This window comes from Poecilia formosa, unplaced genomic scaffold (assembly GCF_000485575.1).
Source record: "Poecilia formosa unplaced genomic scaffold, Poecilia_formosa-5.1.2 Scaffold123, whole genome shotgun sequence".
In the NCBI taxonomy this organism is placed as follows: Eukaryota; Metazoa; Chordata; class Actinopteri; order Cyprinodontiformes; family Poeciliidae; genus Poecilia; species Poecilia formosa.
Window position 1 is genome coordinate 1,042,795 of NW_006800062.1, and position 27,399 is coordinate 1,070,193.

General features: G+C 37.1%; 3 protein-coding genes across 5 annotated transcripts; 2 read left to right on the top strand and 1 right to left on the bottom strand.

The window, feature by feature from the left end:
- The first annotated feature begins 434 nt into the window (after positions 1-434).
- Positions 435-5,312, top strand: LOC103144275 (uncharacterized). The gene is made up of 6 exons (XM_007561173.2): positions 435-554; positions 625-687; positions 3,315-3,617; positions 4,452-4,580; positions 4,658-4,688; positions 4,766-5,312. The coding sequence occupies exons 1-6, from the start codon at positions 512-514 to the stop codon at positions 4,890-4,892; spliced, it is 696 nt and encodes a 231-aa protein (XP_007561235.1). The 5' UTR covers positions 435-511; the 3' UTR covers positions 4,893-5,312.
- A 1,316-nt stretch (positions 5,313-6,628) lies between these two features.
- On the bottom strand, positions 6,629-16,615 carry ptafr (platelet-activating factor receptor). Its single transcript, XM_007561123.2, has 2 exons — positions 16,363-16,615; positions 6,629-10,371 (listed from the first exon to the last, which is right to left on the bottom strand). Exon 2 carries the CDS (start codon positions 10,360-10,362, stop codon positions 9,226-9,228), a length of 1,137 nt encoding a protein of 378 aa, XP_007561185.1. The 5' UTR covers positions 10,363-10,371; positions 16,363-16,615; the 3' UTR covers positions 6,629-9,225.
- A 1,874-nt stretch (positions 16,616-18,489) lies between these two features.
- On the top strand, positions 18,490-27,132 carry LOC103144236 (fatty acid-binding protein, adipocyte-like). Of its 3 annotated transcripts, none has more exons than XM_016675924.1 (4): positions 18,490-18,861; positions 25,264-25,375; positions 25,460-25,561; positions 25,763-26,800. In XM_016675924.1, exons 1-4 carry the CDS (start codon positions 18,767-18,769, stop codon positions 25,814-25,816), a joined length of 363 nt encoding a protein of 120 aa, XP_016531410.1. In that variant the 5' UTR covers positions 18,490-18,766; the 3' UTR covers positions 25,817-26,800. The 3 variants fall into 3 exon arrangements, with proteins under 3 accessions (XP_016531410.1, XP_016531412.1, XP_016531411.1); XM_016675926.1 differs by lacking the exons at positions 18,490-18,861; positions 25,763-26,800 and adding exons at positions 25,082-25,119; positions 26,826-27,132 and having other exon boundaries at positions 25,203-25,375; XM_016675925.1 differs by lacking the exon at positions 18,490-18,861 and adding an exon at positions 25,082-25,119 and having other exon boundaries at positions 25,203-25,375.
- The last annotated feature ends 267 nt before the right edge of the window (positions 27,133-27,399 follow it).

A 27,399-nucleotide genomic window follows, 5' to 3' on the forward strand; every position in this document is an offset into this window, starting at 1 on the left:
CTCAGGTCAGCAATCCAATCTGCCTGCTACAGTCTGAGCTGCCATCTCAAGCTGAGCCTGAAGGAGACTTCTGTCGGAGATATGAAACTCTGAAACCAAACGTGTTGCGTTTCTGATAGACTTGCCTGCCAGCTTTGTTTTTTAAAAAATCCAATAAAAGCTAGTAAGAAAAAAAACGCAGTTCTTCCTTCAGGTTATAACGGAGTGGCAGATTTTAAATGTTAGAAACTTTTCCCGACCAAATTATGTTTTATAAAACCTCTGCTGACTTTCTGTGCTCATGCTGTGGAAAACAGAGCGTGCTAGGGTTTTGTTTTGTTTTTTTCTTCCTTTGTGGAAGCTTGTGTGATCAATCATCGCATTGTTTTGTAAATTTTTAATGAAGGGAAGTTGAGACTTCTCTTCCTACAGTTTCCATGTCTCATACTTCCTCCTGAGTTTGGAGTTGAACAATAAATCAGAGTTGCATATCACACACAGAAGTAACAGGAGCAGATTCATCACATACAACATGTTTCTTTGCTTTCTTGTTTTTTCCCTGTGTGCAAGCACAGGTAAGTAAAATGTCTCAAGGCAAAAAGCGAGAGCAGCTGTTTTTTGATGCCTTTTAAAATGTCTTTGCAGTGAAATGCGTGAGTACTACTTCATCCACAACTACAAACCTGATGAGCACAACTTCGACGGAAGGTAATACACACCTGGATTTCTTTTTTTCTCAGTTGATTTAAAAGACAACGGTAGCTTTGTAAAAGTAAAGCTGAGGTTTAAACCAGCAGAGATTTGGAGGTCTAGATTGTCCACCTTTTTATGGACAAATTCATAAAAAAAAATGCAGGTTTTCTACACAATCTGAAAAAATACGGAATCCTTTTTTTGGAGGAAAAAAATTGGGCATGGAATAAAGCTTAAGTTTGAAGAGAGAAAACGTCATTTCTGAAAATGATGTGCTTTCAACACACATTTTTATTAATGTCCTTAATTGTTGAGGTTCCTAAAAAACATGCATTTAAATGCCTGGATTATATAAAACCCTCAAGGTTTCAAAAGCCTGGATTAGACACAATGTGAACAGATATCAGTTTAATGCTGGGTAAACCACTCCAAGCCTCAAACTAATCAAACATTTTCCAGAAAAAAGTAATAAAACATCAATCTATTCAAATGATTTGAGGTCTGCCTTGCTCCCTTGAACAAGCCAAGATAGGTCTGTGTGCTATACAAAACGTGTTAATTACATTTAATACACAAAATTATGATCAGTTCTGCCTGTTTTGAGCTCATTAAGGAATGTGCTGTTTGAGCTGCTGCTGGTCGCCCTCCTAACTCAGAGTTTAGCGCCTCAGACTCTGAAAATGGATACAAGCAGACACACAGTGGTACAACCTTACATATCTGACCGCGAAGCACAACCAAAAGCAAATTAATTCAGCACAAAAAAAAAAAAATTCCGTAAATGCAATCTTTTCTTTACATATATTTTCAAGGTTAGAGGAGAAAGCATTTCTCTAAACATTAAAAAGGAAAATCAGACTGTTGGTAATGTCCAGGCATCTTCTCAATGTACACCATCTCCTCCAGTTTACTATAATTCTGACAGTAAATGAGCAGACATTGTGAGTAATGTAACGTGAGGCACAGGGCTAGCAAAGGCGTCAGTTAGCACAATGTTAGCTTATGCTAACTGACAAATCATGTTCATACCAAACAACACAAAACACACAAACGCATCATTACTTATATTTCCATCATCTGCAGATTTGTGACAAGTAGTAGGAACATAACCTTCCCTCAGTCCATGTGGTTTGGTAAATCCTGCCTGTAGTGTTGGTAGTTTTCAGAGGACTCTTTCAGAAACTACAGCAAACTACAACTTTTTTCAAAAACATTGCAGGCAAAAATAAAATGAAGCAACGTAGCCGGGTTCTCCGTGACTGGGAGAAAATGAATGGACACAGCAAAATATAGCGTCTCCACAGAGGTAGCTTAGCGTCTTGATTGGAGTGGGTGGAGCTGCACTTGGGTTGCCAGGTGAGGCACTGGACTTGGATTTAGGTTGCTAGGTAACGAACTGTGACGTTTATTTGCACACAAAAAAAAAGTCTGTTTTTTGTTTGGTTTTTGTTCTTTGTGTGTTTCCAGAACTTTTAACATATCTTCACCACTTCTCTCCAGATCACTTCCAAATGGCAATTTTACTTTAAATTTAGAAAGTCAGAAAGCTTTAAGTTAACTAGAGTTGACTTCAAATATGGTATATTGATCAGGCTGGGCAATATTAATAAAACATGCAATAATGTTGGAAGTTGTAGTGATGATATGGTGCAATAAATCAACAATTATATCAACTTAACTAGACAGTATTAGCATACTTCTGCTTTGACCTCATTACAGACAACAGCAGGGTTTTATGTGACTTCTGTTTTGGCATAGAAACAACTGTTTTGTACTTTTCTAATTGTCAGTATAAACATTATTTGCGGGTTTTTTTCTCAACTTTTTGAAGTTGATATTGCACACAATTACCCTAATAAAAAATTTCTTATATATTGTGAAGTTGTAGTTATTATTGTGACAGCTTTGAAATGGAGTTATATTGTTAATGTTTTTGACTCTTATTCACTCAAATAAGTCAGGGGTGACTGTGTGGGTAGAGTCATCATCTTGTGATCAGAAAGTTGTAGGTTCGATTCCAGCTTCCTCCTACCACATGTCGATGTGTCACACTTAACCCCCAAGCTGCCTACCAATCTGCATATTGGTGTGTGAATGTGACTCCAGTGTAAAGCTTTGTTTGAGTGGTCAAAATGACTGGAAAAGTGCTATATAAGTGCAGTCCATTTAATAAAAGTGATTTAGAAAAACAGCCTGATTTATTCTTGTCAGCTGATTGGAGAATTGGTCCACACAGCATCTCTTCCTGACATTTCCATTTTCAGTAAGATCATACAAGATAGAGTTGTTTTAGTTTGTTTAAGCATATGAAGAAAGTGTTTATAAACAGAAAACCCAACTTGTCACCATAATCTCATGATCTATACCCAAAAAGACTCTTTATTTTGTATGATATTTCCAATAAAAACAATTAAACATAGTGCTAGTTGTGCTGTTTAAAGATTATACAGGAAAATGATGCAGTACAGTAACCATATATGTATGAAATATTAATTCTAAAATAAGATTATGGCAGATCATGAATCTCTAAACTATGCTTAGTAAAACTAAAAGCTACAAACAAAAGAAAACACTGCTTTGCTATAATTTTTTTATGAAAATATTCTATTTTTCTTATCTTCTTCTGCTTCTTTCCACTATAGCACCAACAACAATAGCGACAACAATACCACTGGATTCCCTGCATCTTGTGGCCACACCAGACTACCCAGTTGCTGCAGGTCTAACAGTTGAGCTACGCTGTCAAACAATAATCCCACCACAAAACATTATCTGGTCCAGGTACCATCTTCAAAATCAGAGCTGGGAAAATGTGGGTTTGGGTCAGGTACTGCTCCTCACCGAGCCCAAACAAACTGGGATGTACAGATGTGAAATCCGCATTGGGAATGTGGAGCGCGTGAGCCAGATTCACGCTGTGTACATCGTCTCCATATCAACAGCAGGTCGGTTGGTTTTTTAAATAATCTTTTCTCTATTATTACCTGATTTTGCATGATGACAATTCATTTCAAAACATCTTCTCAGTTGGGTCAGATTGCTAAATTGTAGAGATCATAACTCTGAAATGACCACAAGGACATAAAGCCTTGTCTGCAGCAAGGGGAGAAGCCTGTCAGACTGAGCTGCGGCAGACGAGCCAACGCCAACAGGGTCTTGCAGCCCTTCAATATTTATTCACTTCTAAGCATAGGCGTGTTGTCATAGTGATAATTCAACAGCAAAAACAAGCATAAGAAAATGTATTCCATATGTGGAAACTCTTCCAGAAAGCTGCATTTGACATTTTCAGAGGATGTCACCTATCTTGAAAGTGTTTTACTCCTTTCTGGAAACCACATCTTATTACATCCTGAGCCAGGAATTGAACCCAGAACCTCCTTGCTGCAAGGCAACAGTGCTATCAACTGCACCACTGTGCAGCCCACCAGTTATTTTTAAAAAATCTATATTGGCCAAAATTTGAAGTGACAGGTCTGTGATCTGCCAGAAAACTGCAATCAGTGCAAATCTTTATGTTACTGTGTTTGAGTTTCATTATATGAACTGAATAACTGTCATTCTTGATCATTCTAAGTAATCAAGATAAACCTGCATTATAAAATCAACCAAATCTTCCTTAAGTTCAGATAATAAACTGTAACAACTGAACCAAACTGAAAAATCTTCAAAACTGGACCATGCTTTAACCGTATTCTCTGTTTTCATGTCTGTTGTTACATTAAAACTTGAAGTTTTTGTCTCTGTTGACAATCTGTTTCCCCATCTTGTTTCCCTAGGAGAGAACTTAGGAAAAGCAGCCTTTGCCTTTACTATCTTGATCTTGATTGGCATCATCGCCGGTCTGGGTTGGTTCTTTTGGGAAAGATCTGGCAACAAACTAAGCGTTTTGGATGCTCCAAAGAAAGGTAAAGATAAATCTGGTTGAGTCAAATTCTTATTTAAAGCATTTGTGAATCTTTAAAATGTATTTATTTTCTATTAGATGTCCCGCCGCCACCTGAAGTGATCCCAAAGTGAGTTTCATTCTTGAATCTCTCTGGGTAAAAAGCGTGCAATATGACAAGAGTAATCAAAAATTTTCTTTCTCCAGGAATTTGCCACAGACAAATGATGCTGATGTTGATGTCTACATGAACTATACAAGCAATACTGAACCCTACACTGACCTCAACCCTTCCAACCTCGCAAGGGACGATTTCTACTCCACTCTGTCATAACTGATGATGTGAGTGGGTGTGGAGTCAAATAATTGTTTGGTTGCTATGGTAATCTCTGCAATGCTGTCTGAACTTCCGTGTTTTATGGTTTCAGTTAGATTTAATCTACTTTTACACATTTTTTCGCAATGTCAAAGTGGTGAAAGCCTTCTGTGGTCTCTGGCCAAGTTGTCAAAAATGTTTGTGGCACCACTTAGGGCTAAGTGGTGCCACAGTGTGGAGTAATTACAATCAATCTTGAGCAGTACAGCCTGAAAAACAGTTGCTTCTTTCAGATTTCTTCTGTTTTTGCTTCTTTTTTTCACACGTACATGTAACAGTTTGGGTAATTTTAAGACATCAGGTAAAGTAATTTTCCTCTCAGGTAAACGGTTTCCAAATGGTGATTTCATTTATTAAAGGTCACCTCCTTAATACAGACCTAACGGTCATGCTAAACTTACTTTTACATGTTTTGCGCTAAATCATTGTCAGATAATGAGATTTCATCCTGATCAGTTCTGCTCCTTTAGCTCCTCTCACATAGAGTTGCTTTAGGGCCTCCTGTCACTTTAAATCCAAATAAGTCCCAACTCACTGTTTATACTCACATGTGAAAATGGCTGCAAACAGTTGCACAATTATATAACCATACATCTTAGAGAAGCAGTAGTGGAGCCTCCTGCAAAATCAACAAAATTGCAGAAAGTGGTTTCTGGATAATAAGTCAACACTTGTCTTTTCCAGCAGCCACTGTGCAGCGCACACGGCAGTGAAAAGAGCTGGAGCTCCATGTGGGGTTGCTAAGCAACGAGGCAGTAAACACTGATTGTGATTTAATAATCAGGATGTTCATTTTTCAGTTCATTTTCTTGATACCAAAAAACTTTAACTTATTTCCAAAAAATGACTTGGGTTGTTTCTTTCCAAACAGTAGAAACCTACAAAAATGTGCAAAATGTGAATTTTGCATAATACATCCCCTTCAAGAAAAAAAATCCAAACCAAAATGAATCAATGTTAAGAAGTAGATGAGATGTGTTTGTTTGAATGGAGCATGATGCAACGCATCTTACCCCAGACTAAAAATATTCAAGAACAGGTAAGAAACACTCCGTCATTAGGGAATGGATGTCAAAGGCTTTGAGACTCATGCAAACCACAGTAAGCACCATGCGAAGCTTTCCAGAGGAGGCAGCGTACCGTATTCACTTGCCTCAGGTAAGATCAGAGGTTAAAATAATAAAATAAAATATGATAATAAGAAAGAGAGGCTGGGGAAAAGAACAGAAACACCAAGTCCTGTTTCATTAGAAACCTTTCATGAAGATTTACATGGTTATCTAAAATAAAAGTTATAAAAATGCTTATATAGCTCTGGAAAAATTAAGAGACCACTTAAAATTACCAGTTTCTCTGAGTAAAATGAACATTGTTTTTTTTTTTTCAATGAACTACTGACATGTCTGAAGAATTCAATGGAAAAATGTAGTATTTATTTGCAGAAAATGAGAAATGGTCAAAATAACGAAAAAGATGCATTGCTTTCAGACGTCAAATAATGCAAAGAAAACAAGTTCATATTCATTAGAGACAACAATACTAATGTTTTAACTCAGGAAGAGTTCAGATATTTGGTGGAATAATCAGGAGGGTTTCAATGCAGTGGTCTCTTTTTATGTCCTTCTATTTATAAAACTTCTGCTTTCTCAGTAAGAACAGAAATACTGCAGAATGCACCAACTAAATACAACATGTGTGACGTTCATTTGCATAGTTTTATTAGCATGTTATCAATATACAATCTCTTACAAACATGTTTTTAGCCATTGAACAATTTCACGTTTTCACATTAAAGCCACAGAACATGTATAGCACTGGCAGACAGGAAATGAGAAATGGTTTCAAAATATTTAAGAGACAAACTCTGAAGCACACAGCATGCCTTAATTCACGCTTCAAAAGTCATTGTACAATAAATAAAGTCCATCTGAGTGTAATTTAGTAAAAGGTCCAGCTGTTTTGTGAGAACATTTTTGACCAAACAGGATCAGGAAGAACAAGGAACCACAGCCAGCTTAAGGAGGAAGTTGTGGAGAAATTTAAACCAAAATTAGGTTAAGGAGCGGAAAGAGTCACACCAAGATATGTTGGTCCACCTAAACTGAGCACACCCAAAGCAAGACGTGGTGGTTGCAGCATCATACCGAGGGGATAGAAATGGCCAGAAGGATGGAGGTAAATACAGAGCAAAAACAACCTGCTGGGGCTGCAAAATGCAGGAGAGGGAAGGGAAGGTTCACCTTATTCAAATTCAAAAATACTTTATTAATCCCAAAAGGAAATTAAATATGACACTAAACATACAGCCAGAGTTTAGATCAAAGCATATTAGGTGGTATAATGGTCTAGTCAAAGTCCAGACCGAAATCCAATTAAGATGTAAAAATTGATGTTCACAGATGGTCTCCTTCCAATATCATTGATGATTAATAATTATGAAAATGGCACAAAATCTCAGTCTTTAGAATCTTGAATCCGGTACAGCTAAAAATCAAGTGAGAATGCATTCTGCTATATCTTCTGGTAATTTCAACATTTATATTTTTTGACAATTTTAAACTCTTTTGCAAATTTTGGCTCCAATGAAAAGCATTAAAATTCATTGGAATTCCATAAAACTCAGCAAAGACGTTGTGCTGTTTGACAGCTCACTACTTCTGCTAACATCAACCTAGAAACTGCATTTAACTTTTAAACAAGTCACAAGGCATTCAGCTATTTTCAAATGCTTCAGCCTTTTCATACAGTTCACGGTTTTGCTAAAACCATGATTTAAGTTTTACACAAGTTTTTGGCTGTTTTCAGTTTTACAATGTAATCCAATGACTGAATTCTTGAACTGCCACAGTGCTGTCGCTTTCTCAAATTTGGCAGATTTATCACAAACACAGTGATAAATCTGTAGAGTAATTCATTACTCTACAGAAATAAATTATGCATCAAAACGTAGCCACAGGCATCTGGTTTAAGGGAATGTGAGCATCATTGCCATATGTTTTAGGGTTTTCTCTAAAACAATCCCTGAGTTCAGGCGCTTTCATTCTCATGCCTGTTTCGCAAGAAGCAATTTTTCTTGTTTGAGTGAAAGCAAAACCATTACCAATGAAATCAAAAACAATCTTCACCATCTGCTTTCCAATAAAATACATCTTGAGATAATAATACAACAAACTCAAGGAGTTTCAATACTTTTAAAAGATATAGTAAAACCAGAACTACACAAACAACTTAAATAATGAAGTAGAAAATCACAAAACTTTTTCCATCAACAGAAAAACTTAAATGTGCAGTTTTTTGGCAACAGCCCGCGGGGCATTGCCCTCCCACAGAGTCAGCCGTTCTGGGTTTACACTGTGCAGCAGTGAAGGAGACCTGCTGCTGCTGTGCAGAGCTACAGGTGTTAGAATCACAGCAGCAAACCAGCAAAACAAACTAACCGACTGTTGAGTAAAGCTGTTGGATGCAGGTAAAGTTAGCTAAATGTAACTCTTCTTGTTTAGTCGTCTGTCACCTAGTACAATACAGAATATAAACTCCTCACAATGTGGCTTTGACTGCAGCCAAGTGGTCCGACAGGCTGAAAACTAAAAGACACGGTTAGCGTCGTGACCGAGTGGTCAGCCATGAACACCAACCGGCACAGCTCCCACTCATAGGGTCACATTTTTCCAGCCCAACGACGAGAAAAACTTTGCAAATTATATTTGTAGATGTTAATATTCTTACAGTACTTTGTTAATTGTTGAACTAGAAAAATATGACCCTAAGTAAAAAAAGAAGTGAAGAGCTGCCTCTCTCGCACCTTCCTCCACCATCGCTCCTTCTGGTGGAGGAAGCTGTGAGAGTCCCTGATGGACCCGCTGCATGCAGTCACTATTCACACCACTAGGTGGCTCCAAACAAACGCATCGATCAATAATCTCATAAATACATACAACCCTACAATCATTCTGACCAAAACTCACAAAGACACACACAAGCTTTTATCTCTGTTACATAAAAGATGACTAGCTAATACCAATACAGCACCTTAAGCTTAACAAGTAGTAGCCTGTAGGCTACTGATGTTGTCTATGTTACATAGTTTCGTTTTGCCCCCCCAGAGTCAGCCGATCCCCCCCCTGTTAAACTCCTCTGGAGCCGGGGTGGGTGTGAAGGAACTAGCAAAAAGAATAAGTTGCAAACATTAAAACAAAACATAAAAGTAAAAAAAAATCAGTAGTCCTGTTCAGTATGTGACATGTCCCAATAAAGACACCTGTTCTCAGGTGTTCTTGTGTCTGTCATTGAGTTATTCCTCATCCGGCTGTGGGTGGATACTCTGAAGTCTCTGGCTGTGGTTCCTGCTGTCCATGGACACTTGGATGTTCTCTGACTGGGAGCAAGCCTCCCCTCTTGATAACTTTTTGATGTGCTCCACAATGAACCTCCTGAACTTCCTTGTGGCAAAGAAATACACCACAGGATCCAGGATACAGTTGAAGCCCATCAGAAGCAAAGTGATCTGATGGGCGTCGTTGAGTGCCTGCCGTGTGTCCTGGCTCCAGTTTACATGACCCCAGCCCTCCTTTATATTCAGCACAGCCAGCGCCCAGGGGCCCTGGACGACATGGTGGGGCATAAAGCACAACACAAACACCCCCACCACCGCCAGGAGCAGCTGGAGAGCCCTCCTCTTCACCCCTCTGGCCTTGTTGGGCCTTTTAAACGTAGACGTAAGCGTCCTGTTTAACGTCCTGTTGGACTTGATTGTGTCAGAGAAAGCCTCTGACTGAGGCATACTCTGAGAAAGCAAGTTTCGGGCAATCAGGAAATTGCACACCACAACAAGAAAAAATACAACAAAAAACATCGCAATTATTAGGAAATGAATAATTGCCACTTTAATCTTTTCATCCTCCGTTTGATTGTGGTACGCTTCAAAGCATCGAGTTACGTTTCCGTCATCGTTGGTACCTGGTCCTGTGAAGAAGGGGATGGACAATGAAATGGTAAACACCCAGATTACGACACATACGATGATCCCACGGCGCCTGTGGTCCGACGAGGCTGCGTCCAGAGGCCGAGTGACCGCCCAGTACCGGTTGAGGCTGATCGCTCCGAGGAACAGGATGGTGCCGTAGTTGTTGATGAAAAATAACGATCCTGCCAGCTGGCACATGAAATCCTGGAAGACCCAATCCCCCTTACGCCTGTAGTACCCAATCCAGAAGGGCAGCGCACAAACAAACAGGAGGTCAGCGATGGTCAGGTTGGTCATGTAGATGCGTATTTCTCCCATGGCTTTTGCTTCACGGAGACACCGCAGGACGAACAGCACGTAAAGATTGGCGAAGAATCCCACAACAAAGATGATGCTGTACACAACTGGGAAGAGCACGTAGCGAAACTCCGAGTCCAGAAAGGTGGAGTTGGCGTCTGCACCCATTGTTTCTACCTGAGGGAGAGAAAATAACACAAGAATAACATGAAGCAGTTTAACGACAAGACAGTAAGAGAGCAACTGGGTTCGAGAGTTATTTTGAGGTTCTGCTCAGGATGTGAAAGTTAAGTAAGTCAGCATATTCTAAAAAAGCTGATAGGACAGTGGGGAAAGTGACTTTCTGGTTATTAGTCAGAGCCGTGCAAATAAAAAGAGCCAGAGGTCAACTCTACCGATCCAGAGATAAAACAGTAGCTGTTCGATTAGGCAGATGGGCTCTAATGGATCAAAACCTCTGTTTGGAACAAATATATAATTTTACATTTGCTTCCTTCTTTTACTCACTTTCTAACCTTTTGTTATTTTTATTATAATTAAGCTTAACTTCTTTGTGTTATTCTCTCTGTGATCATTAGATTTATAATTAGCAATTTGAACATTTCTGTTGCTAATTTCTTTTCAGTTTTTGTCTTCATCTAAACAAGTATTTGTGTGATTTATTAATCTTAACATAAACTTAACTTAAAATCTTGAATTTAATAGTGATTTGCACCACTAATCATCTCATTTCATTTGAAATGTGAATACTTTTAGTCTGATTTATTTTTTTTTTTATCACGTTAGCTGTTAGCTGCTTTTATAGAAAATGATATTTTTGAGTTTGTCACAGCTATAAAATGAAAACAAATCTGTATGAATGCAGTGGTAGACTGGATGAATTAAAAAAATGATACATAATGATACTGATCTCCTTTTTAAATTCCAGAGAAAAGCTTTTATGTACAACATGTTGGTAACTTATCATCACTGACAAGTTGCAGACTTTGTTTCTTTGTTCTTTTACTCAGCAAACCACACAAAGGAGACACGTTTTGCTTTACACCTTCCTGTCTGACTGTGCACTTTGCTTTATTTAATCTTTTCAATCTTACTGGAACTGAACCTCAAAAAACATCTTAGAGGTGACTGTCGTCAATAACATTTTTCCTTTAACACAACTTCTTTATTATTTCTCCACAGTGCACCACAAACTCTCACCGATGCCCCCAAAACACGATGAGGCAGCTGCTGAATATTCACCAGCAGAAACATGTTTTTTGTCACATTTACTGTATAAAACAAACCATATAAACCAAAATCAGACCGAGATTATCTAAGAGATAAAGTCGGACCAAAGTGATGCATCAAATCACAAAAGTTGTTGCAGGAGATTTGTTCTACAAGAGATATTTGATTGGATATCGTATTTAAACTGTCCTGCATTCACACTCCGCATGCAAGTCACATATTTTGATTTGTCTGTTTGCTCTTGAAGCACACCATAAGTCAAATGAAAATGAAATCATGGGAAAGAAAAGAGGAAGTTGATGTAGTCAAAGAAATGTAGGATCATAGTGGCATGCTTCCCTTATCTCAACCAATATTTATGATAAAACCTCTAAGGGATTCAAACCAGAAAACCAACAATTAAATTATTATAAGACGAAGCACTAAAACAGAATTACAAGAGGAAGCATTAAAACCTCCAAGTGGTTGTGGCGTTCAGAAAAAACGGTAATTTGTTGAAAAGAGTTTTTTACCACTAAGTGAAAATCATCTAATTTCTTGTAATTAGATGAATCTGGCTGTTAGCCTCCATTAATTGAGAAGAAAGCCGGATGCCACGATGCATTAGCTTACCATCCGGTTATCTGATCTCCAATAATTAGTATTATTTTATTTCTGCTAAGTTCGGATTCGGGGTTTTGCTAATGTGCAGTTGGACCTGTAAATTTATATATCCATGCAGAACATTTTCCAAAGAATGTAAACTATGAAACGAAACTTTTTTATTCTATCGTGGTTTGTTGTTATCTTGTGTTGGCGACTGTTTCAGTAAAAACATTAGGAAATTAAAAGTTTCAGGAAATTGTTCCGAACAAGCATTCTGAGAAGACATAAGAACGAAATGAAGTGTGTGAAATAACATGCTAGAATTATTTCCGTAAGATGACACGACATGTTCTTTGTCACCGTTCTCTGACGCCACTATTTCTCAATTTCATGTCAAAATTGCAGTTTGTCTCTTTCCACCTCAGAAACTCTACCAGAGGATGTCAATTATTCACGCTGCATGTCATAGTTTGTTGTGAACTGTATTGGTTATAACAGATTATCATCTCTGCAATGATTATTTACTTATAATCATATTTTAGCAGTGATATATTGCATAAATATACTCTATTATAATCTGATATTAAAAATGCAGCTAAAGATATTAAATATACACCGACTCAAATTTTTGACTCACTTAATCTTTACATTTTGGGCTTGCCTAACCTGGAAATGTACTTGGATTACTTTATAAATGTACTTAGTCATCTCAGTCAGACTTATGCATCCCACAGAGGCATATTACAGACAACACCAAGAAATATATTTCAGTATAAAGACTTATTTTCAGTTTTGTCTGAATGTGTGCCCTTTTTACAACTGAGGTTAGCTTTAAATATTAGAAAGCAAATTCTTTTCTAAGCATTTTAAGGTTATTTTGACCATATGACATGGATGTTGATTAAAAAAACAGAATTACTGAATTTCATTATATACACTTGCACCGTAATTATTCACTTTTTTTTCTTTTAAAAGATATTTCTTTAATTTTTAACTGATTCAGTTAAATTACCTTGTCTAGATGTTTGTGTAGTTGGTTCAACTTGCATCAATTTATAGGATAGAATATCTGCCATCAATTAAACTGAGTTGATCAAATTGGTTGTTTTTATCAGTGTAGCTGACTGTGAGAAAATGTTAGCAAAAATAAACTTTTTTCATTCAGGAATTCTTCCCTTTTATAAAAAAAAAAACCTCTTAAACATTTCTAAGTAACTGTGATACACTTTTGTGGGGTCTATTGGAGCCACTACATGCATAATTTTGAAATGACATCAAACTTAGATAATGTTCTGCTTCAATATCAGTGACGTATGAATAGTTATGTTCTTCCTTGTGAAATCGGCTCACTCTCTGAACAACAAGAAACATTCAGTGGCAACACTGTATTCATCTGCATTTTGCATTTTTTCCCCATTCATCACCTGATTTGTTAGACAGAATCGGAAACCACCAAGTTGGATGAGTTCATCTCTCTGGGTCAACATCATCGTTTCATAAGTTAGTCACTGTTGACTCACTGTAAACTCAGCATTTAAACCGTAAGGAGAGGTTTAAACTCGCAGTGACTCCCTTTTTAAAACTTACTGGATAAATGTTGGGACTGAAAGACATGAAATCTATTTTAGTAGCAAATTGTGTTAGGTTTTCATTAATTTTAGTTGAATAAACTAGAGTTTTTAGGTTAGCACTTAAAAAAACTGAAAAAAGAAAAAGACAGGAGTGGGAACTATTTCCCAGAATGCTCAGCGACATGTTTCTGTATCCTGACATGGAAGTGTGTTACATTGATCTGACTCTAGTGTTTTATTATTGTTTATTTCTATGTCCTGTTCTCATTAAATGTTTTTGAGCAGAATTCATTGTGATGTTTAATAAAATTCATTATCAGATCTGAAATTTGAAACTCACACCTGATAGTGTGAGTAGAAGTAATATTTGTGCTCTTTAACTTGGTGAGGACAGTTTTTTCTTGCATCATGTGAAATAACTTTAAAATCCATCATTAAGTCAAAACTCACAATTCAAGAATAATGAACGGAAAAATCAATGTTTAGACAACTTGTCTCTTGTTAAATCTACTTAATGAACTTCAATTTCTGAGTTAAAACAAACTATTTTCTTGTTGACTTAAATTGCATTTTCAAGGCAGCAGGTGGACTTTCGTGACCAAGTTAAACCCCCTTCAAATGTTTTACAGTGTAGATTGAAATTTTACATTGTCCATAGACAGAAGGCAAGTTGTTACTGTAGAAAATAAAGAGAATCTGACCCAGTATAGAGCCCTGTGGGACACCAGTTCATAAACATAGCAGTTCAGATTCATAATTTTTGGTTTTCAAAGCTTTTGAACAAAATAAACTGTAGGATTTTAACATATTAACATCGATAGAACATTTTAAAATAACAGATGGGTTAAGTAGAATATAAGTGATAAGTTCTGTCTAACTTCTGATTCAATCATCTTTAAAAAGCTTGAAATAGAGATGGTCATGATCAAGGGGCTGGTGCTATTCAATAACAAGAAAAAACAGATTTAATTCAGTTTTAAGGCTTTTGTTCTTTTTTGTTGGTTTGCAGGAAAGCTGTGATGTCTGGACACAAATTTGATGGAGCTTATTAGTTTTCTGCATCATGGGATTTGTAGTTTTGTCACAGCACAATAAAACCTCAATTACCCATCAAAAACCACAAAACAAGTATATATCACTTATTGATGAAAAAGATGATAAATAAATGACTGCACATTACAAGAGATAGCTAAGATAGCTAAGTGTGTAAAATCTGGGAATATTTAAGATTACTTTTTAAAACCTTACAGAAACCCTGTGTATATTTCCTGAATGCACCTTTAAAACTGGACTGTTTGTTGAAATGCTGCGCACTAGTTACAGACAATGCAGAGGTAAAGTAGCTCTTCAGTAACTTGATCAAGAGGTTCAAGACTCTTACATGAGTTCTTGGCCAAAGAAATGCCTTAGCTAAACTGCTAAATATAGGCATACCACATGACACCTATAGTTTAAATCAATGTTCATGAGAAGTCAGAGACAGAATTCGAGTGACCAGAGACCTAAATACAACCCACATCTTCCTGTTTCTGTCAACTTTGAGCACATAATGTTCCTCTGCTGCCTACTTATAGTATGTAAAAGTAGTTCCTACAAATTAAATGCAAAATGTCACTTTTAAGCACTACTATAGCCTCAAAAATAATTTAACCTCTTCAGTACTAAGATCAGTCACTGAAATCACTGTCCTGTTTGAAGGTCCAGTAATTCCCCGGCTTCAGCTTCCTCACAGAGAGCGAGATATTTTTCCACTGTGATGGTTGAATCCATGTTGGCTGCAATATTCCAGCGCCAGAAGAAGCAAAGCAGCTCCATTGCATCACAAAGCCACCACCATGCTTCACTACAGGCATGGTGTTCTTTTAAGATTTGCTTCATGCTTTGGCATTTAGCATACGCCTAGGTGTTAAAGAGGAAATGCCTCGGTGTTAAAGAGGAAACTTTAGGTCCTGCAGGTGTGGTGGAGTCACTCGAGTCTTTGTTAACTTAATGAATCTTTATCCTTATTTTTTGCCAAAGGTAGTAATCTGTTTTCTCAACTTCCTAGACTTTTCTTTTGGCTAACCTGGCATGCAGTGAGATGAAAGAATTACCAGTCAATAGTTGAGTCATATCTCAAACCTGAGATCAAATGTGTGACACTGCAGTGATAATTTAGTGGTGAATTTTGAAAGAAAAACAATCACAGTTCTGACTTTTGCCAATAAACCTGTCAGAATTGTCATTTAATTCGTTTTATTCTGTCTTTGCCTGTCAGTGGACATAATCTTATGCCTGAGTTGATCCTTTATATTTTTTAAATGATATGAGACACCCTGTGTCTGGTTTTATGCTACAATAAATCCATAGTTAGCTTTAATATTAGCGATGTTTACTTCATTTTTAGATAATAAATTTGAAGGATATTGCTTCTGTTCTGAGCTAAAACCAATAACTTGGTTGATTTGTGGGATAAAACAGTGAAGCTTATTCTCAGCGCAAAACTCCCAAAGTAAAAGTTCAGACAAACTTCGTTCCTTCAGTTTCAAGACATTTCAGGTAGTTGAGAAATTAACATCACGACGCCAAACTTCTGCATACATATGAATAAACAATCATTACAAATAAATGTTATTTTTTAAAAACATGAAAAATGGGCTTGCTTTACTTACTCTGAGTCAGGAGAGCTCGACTTTATTGCGTCTGCTCATACATCTCTGTTAATCTGAGTTAGTGTGGATTTAATTGATCCACATGCTACTGTTTTTATACTGATACAAAGAAAAACGAGAACATTACTTACTGTTCAGCTTCTTCTTTTTCTCTCTGGATGACACAGACGTCTTTCCACGAATGCGAGTCGTTGCCGCCCGGAGCGGCTCCTCCAGCTGCGTCGGGGGTGTGTCCGTCAGAGAGCGTAAAGACGCAGTGGAGCCTTTCTGAGAAGGAGGAAATCCCCACATGAAGCAACTGATCTCGAGTCCTCCAAAAACTATTAAGATGCCAGGTTGTTGCAAGACTGGAAATCTTCACTTGGTTTTTATTCCCCCCTTCACGGAGATACGGAGTTATTCTTCCGCTGAGGAAAAGGAACCAGGAGAACCGTCGGAATATTATGCTAAACTTCTGCTTCAAGCATATCTGCTCGTCAAATGATTGTTTGATTTTTACTTTTGAAATATGAAAAAAATCGGCAGAAGTTTTAATTTGTAGCGATATTCTTCATATAAAAACAAAATGCCAAAAAAATGTGTCAATTGAGTTCCTGTATTTATTTATTTGTTTTTAAATAATTTTTATTCTTTATTATTTAATAGTTATTTATTAGCATTATATGTTGGTATTATAGCCGCTTCTGTACCTTTTTTAACGATGGTTGGCCACTTTTGCCTTCTTTGCTACTTTTATCCTTTTTTTAGCCTTTTACAATATTGTCAAATTCCTAAAATAATTGGCACCAAAAAATCACAACCTTTTTCTTTCAAAAAGATTTTCCATGCAAAAACAAAAAGAAAAAAAACTTGATAAAAATCATTTGTCATGATTCAATAGTAATATTCTGCTCATTGGTCCATTAAAGTGAATTGAAAATACATTTTCTGCACTTTTTGAAAGCTGCCTCCTTTAAGCTGGACTCCATTCAAGGTTTAAATGAGTCACACGCCATTGTTTTCTTAATATCTACTATGGTTTTGCTAAAATTACAAAGTTTTTACCAATTTTTTACGCTTCAAAAAGTATTTATCTTTCTGCAAAGGAGATGTAGTAAAACATTAAGTTTGTTACACCTGCTTCAGCTTATCTGCTGGTATTTCTTGTTTTAAAGTTTTAGTCATTTCATTTTACATCTCAACAACTGTTTTAACAGTGATCTAAGTTTCAAATGCAAATTTTAGCTTGATTTTGTGATTCTTCAACTTATCTTTCTTGTCTCTTTCTGATGATTTTTACAACAGTTTTGAACACGTAGTTGTGAGGTAAAACAAAAAACGCAAACTTAGTTTTAGCAAAACTAAAAGTCTGCAGAAAACTAAGTGACTGTCTTGCAGAGACAGTCACTTACTGGAATATGACGAGTCAGGGAGGGATTTCGAAATATTGAAGGAATAAAGCTGCATAGGAGGGATTGCATTCCTACATCTGAGCTGCAACTTCAGTGACTGAGTTTATGGCAGCAATGTTTCGCAAGAGGCACTAAATCTAATCATCTCCATTGTGGAAGCAGAGAATGCATTTGCAGAAGATGTTTCATTCAGGAAGACATTTTTCTTTGTGATAAAGATGACTCAGAGGAGATAGAGCAGGCAAAAAGGAAGCTACTTTTCTTAGAAATTAGTGTCATAAATTGGTCTTCTTTTCTACATCAAGTAGCATTAACTCTGATGACTCCAGGACTCAATGGCTACTTTCTATTCTTCCAACATTTTATCAGCATTTCAACTCATTCTCCCTCCAATGTTTCAAAATAAAATTGAAATGACAAATATAGGGGATTAAATGGCATGGTCAAGAACGTAAGACCTATGGGACTTTATCTATGCATTTCCTGAGATGAGGTTGCTTTTAGCTTTTGGAAAACTGAAACATGAAGACTTGTATTTTATGCAATGTATCTAACGTGTGGACAAGTGTAAGAACGCGACCAGGTAGTACAGAAAAAGTTGCAGGAATTATGGTTGTCTGGAAGAAATAAGTGGATGCCACTCATGTTTAGCCCTGGTCCTGTCCATGACCCATGACTTTTTAAATTGTTACATTAAATCCCAAAACAGCTCTTGAAGGTAATTCGATTTTTCAATTTCATTTAATTCAGTTAAATTAGGGATATAAGAAATTCATCTACTTGTCGATTCAAGATGAAAATGAGTTACAATCGATTAACTGCCACTTAGACCTTCTTTTAAGACCTTCTTTTAATGTTGTAGTTTGGCCGCCACCCAGAAGAGGGCGCAACTGGTCATCCTTAAGCGGACCCGTCAACAAAGAAACAAAGATGGCGGCCATACCAGAACGATAAAGAGAAGAAACGGTCTCAAACGAGTACGTTGTAGGAAGCAAAATACAATTTAATCGGTTCTGTTTCGAAATGTGAACACTCGACACGCTGCTGGTTTCGTTAATAGCACTCATTCAGCCGATCTGCTTAACAGAGCAGAGTCAGCTTCAGAAATTACGGATGAAGGCGAAGACATTATGACAAAAAATAAATGTTGAGACCTTTCCTGAGTTTATGCATTTCGTGGAGCGAAGTTTTAACATCCCTTCAAGTACACAAACTGTACTTTTGGATGAACATCTTGCTGTAAGTGTTTCAAATATTTTATTCTTTTCATCTGTTTTTTCCACTCAGCAACACAAGTGGTTCCTGTTTGTTATATTTTATAAGTATGTCTAATTTTAATAATGTGAGAGAGCCACAATTTCTGTTTATTCAATCAGAAATTAAAAAAACTAAAAAAAGGAAAAAAAAAAAATTTGGTTTTCCGGTCTTAATCAACCTAATAATTTTTTAAAAAAAAAATATATGATAGAAAAACACGCGCCCCCCTCGAGACAAAAGAAAAACCGCGGGTTTAAAAAAAAACCCCCGCATAAAAAAGACGAGAAAAAAAAGAAAAAAAAACTAGAGAAAAACACAAATCGAATTGCATCATAAATTTAAATAATCAAATAAGTTACATTTATTTATTTGACTAAAATAAAACATGAGATTGTGGGATATTAAATGCTCCACAAAAATGAGTGGTGCAAAATCCACAAACTTTCTTTTTCCATTCCCGGAAACATTCATTCACATTTTTAACAGCATCTGTTAGTATAAGGCAGTGGCTTGTTGTTGGTCTTCTCCTATTCAGTGCGGGTTTATTTTACATAAAAGTTTAAGTGATGGGTGTCATGCCACTAATGCCACAGGACCACAAGAGATGAAAGGAATTTGATGTTGCATGTGATGTTGACGTGTGAAAGGTAAGGTAACTACAGATGGATTTGTTTTTGAATGTCTACAATTATTTACCTTTCAGGTTTTGTAGCAGCTTGGGATGGGTTAACCAAATTAAGCTTTTGTAACATTTGTACTTTTAGGAAATTAAACTTTCTGTTGTGGCACATTTATTTTAACCACAAGGGGGAGCCAGAGACTGAAAAGAAATACGTTGTAATCGGAAACCAGTTTGAAAATGTGGCTAAGTTAAATAGTGATGGAGGGAAAAGAAAGATTTTGTTTTTTGGGAAAGACTGGACTCATTAAGACAATTAGAAGAAAGGAAATGATAAGTAGAAACCAAGAGATGGCAGTAATGCATCTCTTCTATAATTTCTTTGTCCAGTAAATCTGTTTAAAAATGTGTATGTATCATTTGTATGTAATCTTTAAAACTGTTTTTATTTTATGCTGCTGTCTACCATTGCCAGATCTCCCTTAAAATCTCATTTTTAAGACCTGGACCTTGCAGAGAACAGCATTGCTGGTATTAAAGCACATTCTTTGTTTTAAGGTGGAAAAGCAAAATACAGGCATTTCTCCCTTTGCAGGCATTGTCACCCACACACGTTGATGATTACATTTTTCTGCTGATTGTTTAAACCTCCTGATGACTTGATGAGTTTTTTAGTCTGACCGTGATATCTGCTGCGCTCGTCTTGAACATTACCTTTAAGACTAAGTTAAATCCAAACCAGGTCCAGATAATTAAAGTTTTTGCTCCTGCTGTTTTAACGAGGTTTTCCCTTGCACTCTCAGTCACGCTGCTTCCAACTTGCTCCGTTTTGATGCTGGCTGGTTACGTCATTAACAAGCATTACCACATTTTGCCAGTAGATTACAGATTAGGTTGTACAATCCTCACATCATACATAACTGTCCTTGTGAATTTGGAGACTATTTGGTCTTGATCTACCAAAGTAGAGTGGGGACCCAAATAATTCAGCCACCTTAAATATTCTGTTCCCTCTCCATAACATGGGAACAAATTCATTTCCCAGCAAGTCATTTACTCCGTTTCTCCTCTTGTAAAGAACAGCAAGTCCTGTGGATTTGGAAAGATTTGCTCTTTACTTGCCAAAGTTTAATGAGGGGAAATAAATATTTCAGTCGTCTTAATTTGTTCCCCCTCCATAACGGGGGAACAGCAAGTCGTTTATTTTATTTCATCCTGGGCATGAGGTTTAGCTTGTGAAATTACTCCTAACTCATTTGTCCAAGGCTTCAGTGTGGCGTCTCTGCATGAAGTCGACTGAGGAGCTTAGTTTGTGTAAATATTTACCTTTATAGAACAATAGAATGCTGCTCATAACCAGAAGCGTTACACACAGTAAACACTATTGTCAGTGGATTGTTCTAACATACATTTACTTATTCTAACATGCATTTCCTTATGTTATTTAACTATAAAACTTTATTAGTTTAATAAGTTTTATATTGAAAAGTGTTTCTTCTTCCTTAATTGTTATTTTGTGTTATTGTAATGAATTTTTTATTTAGGTTTTTAAAATGCTAAATAATCATTTTTGTTTGTCTGTCATCATTTTTTTATTCTTGAGATGATTTTTGTTCCAAATCCCTTTGCATTAAAATTTGTGCTGCAGGCCATTTACATTTTTCTAATGAAAGTTTCACAGAGTCTGTAAACAAAATTGTCATTCAAAAATAGGGATAATTGAGAATGAAGAGAATGGGAAAGAAAGAAAATGACAAAATGGAAATCATTGCTCGTTTTAATTTATCATGTGATTAATTGACTTATTGCTTATTGCGACAGGCCTGAATGTGACTGTACATATATCTATAGCAAAATAGTTGTTTTATTCTTACTTTTGCCTTGTCAGTATTTAATGTCATTAATACAAGAGAACTTTTTCTGCAAACGTTCATGGCGACATTGTCTAACATTCAATCAACTGCGCAGAAGATGATGATGGTGTGACTGACTTTTTGTCAAAGTGAATGAAAAGGAAAATATTCTAAACTTTTCAATAAAAATAACGCTTGTGGTGTCGCCAAAATTAGGTTTCGCGTACATTCACAAAGCGGACTATAGTGCACCAAAAAAACTTTAACACCAAAAAAACTTGGTATTAAACCAAGTTTTTTTGTTTGTTAAACAGGTTTAACAAACTCTGGAGTTTTTCGAATGTTTTTAATAGATGCAAGCGGACCAGCAAGGCCTCCAAACGCCAGACGCAAACTATAGTGCAAGGCATTCTGGGTAAATACAATCTAAGCAAAGGCGAGAGTGCAATGCTAGCAGGAGAAATTCCTTGTGCTCTTTTTCCAACAACAAAAGAGGAATCCTACAACCACTAAAATCTGACACCACTCCATTTCTGTTTACATTTTGTGAAGAAGGAAATTGCGCTCATTTTGTCTTATGAAGTTTTTCTGTCCTTTTCTTCATAGTTTCTTGGTGCAGCGCCCCCTCAGGAGAGGAGGGGAACAGGTTTTTCTAAATAGTTTGGATCGTTTGACACAATGCAGTGTGAAAGTGAATCTCTCCAGCTGGAAATGTAACGGATGTTACTTTGGTCCCCAATTGGACCGAGTTTACCGGGTGATAAGACCTGGACCCTCTTTCTCTCTCTCTCAGTCCACTAAAGTTCAGGGTTCACAGACGACTCCATGACAAAGGCTCACTAGACAGAAGCTCACAGCCTTGTTGGAAAAAGATGCAGAAGCTGAAAACTTCTAAAATATACATTTCCAACTAGATAAGCCAGATAAAAGCTGGTTTTGGAGAGCTTTTGTCTTGCACACCTTCCCAGGCATAACCTACCTGTTACAGTCAATTATGGAGGGTGGAGTTAATGCAAAGTCATGTAAATTAACTGTCTCGTCCCTTGTTAACACGTCCAGGTTGCACAACAAGTTTGGGGTGAATTATTTTGAAAGTTTGAGAGCTGTTTTCCCTAAAGTCTCATTTCCCAGGTGACCACATTCAAAAGAAATAAAGAAGAAATATTTAATTTATTTCTTTTTTAGATTTCCACGTGTTTGACATCACTGGAAAGGTTAGACTCTACACTTTCAGAATCTGTAAATAACTCAAAATGCACCTAAGACTTGTTCATGTTCATTCACACAGTTCTACTAAACAGTGTTGTATAAAGTACTGAATTCTCAGAGTCAAGTAAAAGTATAGGTACCTCTCCAAAATATGACTTTGGGAAAAGTCCAAGTCACTGACTGAAATGTTACTCGAGTTAAAGTCTTAAAGTATCTGAAACGTCTTGTACTTAAGTATGGAAGTTACTATAAAAATGGATGTACTCAAGTAATGTAATGAAAAGTATAAGTAAAAAGTAAAACAAGGTAAATGCAGTTTGAATGACATTTTTTATATTTTGGTAAACTTGTCAAATACACTTAAAATAATCTACACAACCAAGTGCAGGCAAAATTTAACCTAATAGATATACCTGCAGGCATCATTTAGTTAAGAAAATTAGGTGCTTTACCTGTACCACAAGGTTAACTTAACCTGCTTTACAACTGAACCAGCTTCTTAGTACGCCCTCCAGGATGGAAAATACAAAGTTTTTTAAGCCTTAAGTTTTCCCTTCAAGTAAGGTCAGTGCTGGAAATGAGAAAAATAGTCAGTGCAGAAAATGCGGCCAACATGAAGTAAAAAGGTCGTTAAGATCAGTGGCGCAACTACACATTATTCAGGTGGATGTGAAAACATAAATCGGCGCCCCCCATCCACCTCTCCCCCGAAGGAAGGTTGAAGGAGCGTGGGAAACATATGCTCGCTCTACGAGTTTTACCTACGTGAAGAGTAAAACTCGCCACATTTACCTCGTTACGTGCGCGAGGTGAAGGAGCGTAAGGCGCGCTGACGTGTATGGGAAAACAGAATCGGCGCGCCGCCCCCTCCAGACGGGGTTTTGACGCCCCGTCTGGTGCTGCGCCCCTATGCGTTGCATGCGCTGCATACCCCCTTTTTGCGCCACTGGTTATGATTACTCTACTTCACAAACTGTTGGTGTGAAGATAAATGGCCTTGCAAAAGTCAAGTTAAGATATTCTAAAACTTTTAAGCACTAAATACAATATCGCGATGGCTTCCGTCCCCCCTTGAACAGAGGAGTCTAGGTAGCCTGCTGCAGTCAACATTAGGCCTAAGCTAAATACACCAGGTGTGGAACTGAAACAGTGCCAAACAAGTTATACAGGTAACGTTATGCTCAAGATTTCACAATAGTGCCTAGTTACCAAGTTATAGTTACTGAAACAGGAGGATTATAACCATTTCATAAGAGGTTACCTCGATGCGTTTCTTCAAGTTGGACGGGGAGTTTTAGTAAGATAGAATTTCCACATCTTTGGGCAGACATAACATACACCTCATGCGGTACGACGAATCTTTAACACCCACGAAAGAGTATATTGTGTTTAAATAAGCCCATGGGCTCTCATCACCAGCTGGTGGTTCCCCTGGAGCCGTGTCCGACGTGGTTGCAGTCGTTGTGGTCTCCATCTCCTCCTCCATGTGGCTGGTGTTGATCGGGAGACTTGCTTCGTGTTTAATGGGAGAAGCGAAACAGGTGTATCCTATTGGTGGTGATGAACAAGCCCAGGCAAGTAGGCTACCGACTTTGTTGCAGTTAATCAGGAAGTGGCGTCAAAACACTAGCGTTTCTCTCTCGCGCTTTTTTGTAACGAGTAACTAAACCACAACATTGAAAATGTATCGGAGTAAAAGTATGCAATTAAGTTTGGAAATATAGTGAAGTAAAAGTGAAAGTTATCAAAAAATTTTCATACTCGAGGAAAGTATGAAGTACTCCAAAATATACTTAAGTAAAGTAGTGAAGTGTTTTTAACTTCGTTACAATACAACACTGGTTCTATTAATGTGAAAATAATTGTTTTACAAATACCAGCTAAACTCTCACGTAAGAGATTTAAATGTTCAACAGTTTCAAAACATTTATCTTTGCAAAAATTTTAAATGCATATGAACAATTATGCATAGATAACATGACATATACAGAAACATACAGGTAAATATTTTTGCATTAGAACACATCTTTTAAAAATAATATTCTAAAACAGCAGGTCTTAGTTTCAAAAATAAGAAACAAGACACAATAAAAAAAGTAATAAAAATATTAAAACCTTAACTAATGTATTGTTCAATGAGGACTAATATTTTTAAACAATAATATCTGTGTGGGAAAGAGGAGAAAGCATGCAGACATCATTCCCTTTGTGCTGTCAGGCATCATTTTATATTACTGTCTGATCACTTTAAACAGTGCAGAAGTCTGTAACGCCACACATAAAACTCAAACCGATTGAAAAGTTTTTGTACAGCATATTCAAGGCCATACCCCTTAGTTAGAGCATTTCCAATTCAACAGGAACGCCCGCTGGTAATTGGTGGCTGGGAGTTAACCTTGCACCGATTTTGGTTTTAAATAGGAATTGTCTGTTGTTTAAGACTGGGGAGTGTTTCATGTTGGTGATTGAGCTCCATCTCTGGCATCATGGTTGATCAGTTTGTTGGAAAGTGGAAATTAGTCGACAGTGAAAAGTTCAAACAATACATGCAGAAGGTTGGTAAGAATACTTTTTAAGTGAATCTGATGGGTTGTGGTTGTATATTTTCAGGCACATTTATACTCACATTTGGTTGTTTATAGGTATGAAAGAGCCTTTACTGACATTTGCCTGCTCAGCCAAGCCTAATCTGATCATCACCAGGGATAAGGAAACGATTTCAGCAGAGGCTAAAAGCACTTTGAAAACGCACAAAATCAAGTTCAAGCTGAATGAAGAGTTTGATGAGAAGACACCAGGCGGTCATCAGGTAAAGGTGAGTAATTCTGTCATTAAGTCATGTGCAAGATCCACACTTATAAGCCACCATATTTACACTTCTGTTTTTATTCCTCATTAGTCCAAGGTCTTCCTGAGGGATGGCAAACTCATCCAGGAACAGCGCTGGGTTGGAAAGAGTACAACGCTGGAGAGAGTGATTGAAAATGGAAAGCTTGAAGTTGTAAGTAAAATGATTGATGCAAACTTTATTTAACTTGCAGCTCTAAAATCACTTCTTCTCTTTAAAATGTACTTCAACTTCAAATTAAGCTGAACCAGTGAGGGTGCAAAAATCTCAGTTATATCCTTATGTTGTCAGACATCTTCCACCTGTGGCACAGTAGTTTTAAAATAACTAACAGTTGGCCTTTTGTCTCAACAGAAATGCATCATGGGTGAAGTTGTTGCAATAAGAATCTATGAAAAGGAAGCATGACCTCCCCATAACACAAACAAATGCAACTTTCTACTCAGTTGTGGTTATTTAGTACCGGCTCTGCCTTGGTGTGTCCTTTCATTGACTTCATATGTAAGGGTCTACAAATATGCTGTAAAATTGTGGGTGGAGCTCATGTTCAGCTCCTTATGTACAAGTTTGTAAGTCTGAGATTTCTAAGCTACTCATCAACACAAAACCGAACTGGAATGATTTTCCCTGCACTTAAAAATTGCAACTTGTTTGGAGATTAATTTGACCTGCCATTTACATGAAGACTCTCTTTATTCAGAGCAAATGCTAATAACACAATAGAAAACCTTCTCAAGACTCTTCAGACAGCAAGAATTATGAGGGATTGAGGAGTGGAAACAATTGGAGAGGCTAATTATACCATATTTGACACCAACATAAGTTTAACTGTAGTGGGTTTGAAGCATGTTTTCTCTTCTCCCATCAGGCTAACCGGAGACTCTAACTTGTCCCCAGCAGTTGGTACTTGTATTAATGCTCGCCCATTTCTGTTTATCTCTGTGGTAGACTGGTCACTTGTCTAAGTTTACTTGTATTTATCCCTATTTTGAACTGGAACAGATCTTGGTCTTCAACAATCCTGCATTAGTACACAAGTACAGACAAGTATGCATTCTTACACACTGTTTTATTTCTGGTAGCAAATGAGACATGTTCTTGTTTTAGTATTAAGCTTTAATGTCGTTAAAAAAGCAATACATTGCACAAGAAATCTCTGAAGCCAGAACTGTGTCATCAGTGAAGAGTAGCAGGTCCTCTCNTTGACTTCTGCTCTGAGTCAGAGGAACTTTCCTAAACCTTTTCCTTGTTGGAAAAAAATAATCTGGGACTTTAACCAATCATCAGATGGTTAAAGTCCCAGCAAAAAGACATGCTAACATTGGAGTTAGCATGTCTCTTTGGTGAACGATATATCTGACTGCTGTCTCAATAAAACTTTGGGGTATTTTATTGGCTTTTTGTGGTTTTATGATAGACCTCCTGGGAAGGAGACACGACGAGGACTGATCTGCTATTTGGAAACAGACTGGAGGCAACGTGTGAGATGTGTCAAATTAAACAGCTAATTAGATATTCCTCCTACTTTTTTCCAGTTGAACTTCAGTGACTCACCACAATACTAAGGAAGACTGTTGCCCTTAGGCCTCCGTCTTACTCTGGTGGTAAATCTTGTTGTGAATCAGGTATAGCATTAGTGTTCGTGCTTATTATCCACCTTATTCCTGTACTGTAGGACTGATTAGGGCTACAAATACTGGTGATAAAGTGGAAGTTACACCAAAGCAGTTTGCTTTTATTGTGGTTTGTTAATGGCGAAGGGTATTTTTGAAGTAAGTAGTTTGCATTTAGGTGAAATCTCTTTTTTGTCTGTTTCCACACTTACAGACATCACTACAGAATACTCTGGTAATTCTTGCACTGTTTGTGACTATAATCTCATGAGGCCAAATGTATGACTTTAACAAGCATTTTTTTGAACATGCATGCTAAGAAAAAAATATTCCTTCAATCTGTGGTTCAGCAAAAGTACTGCGAAATATTTCTTATTC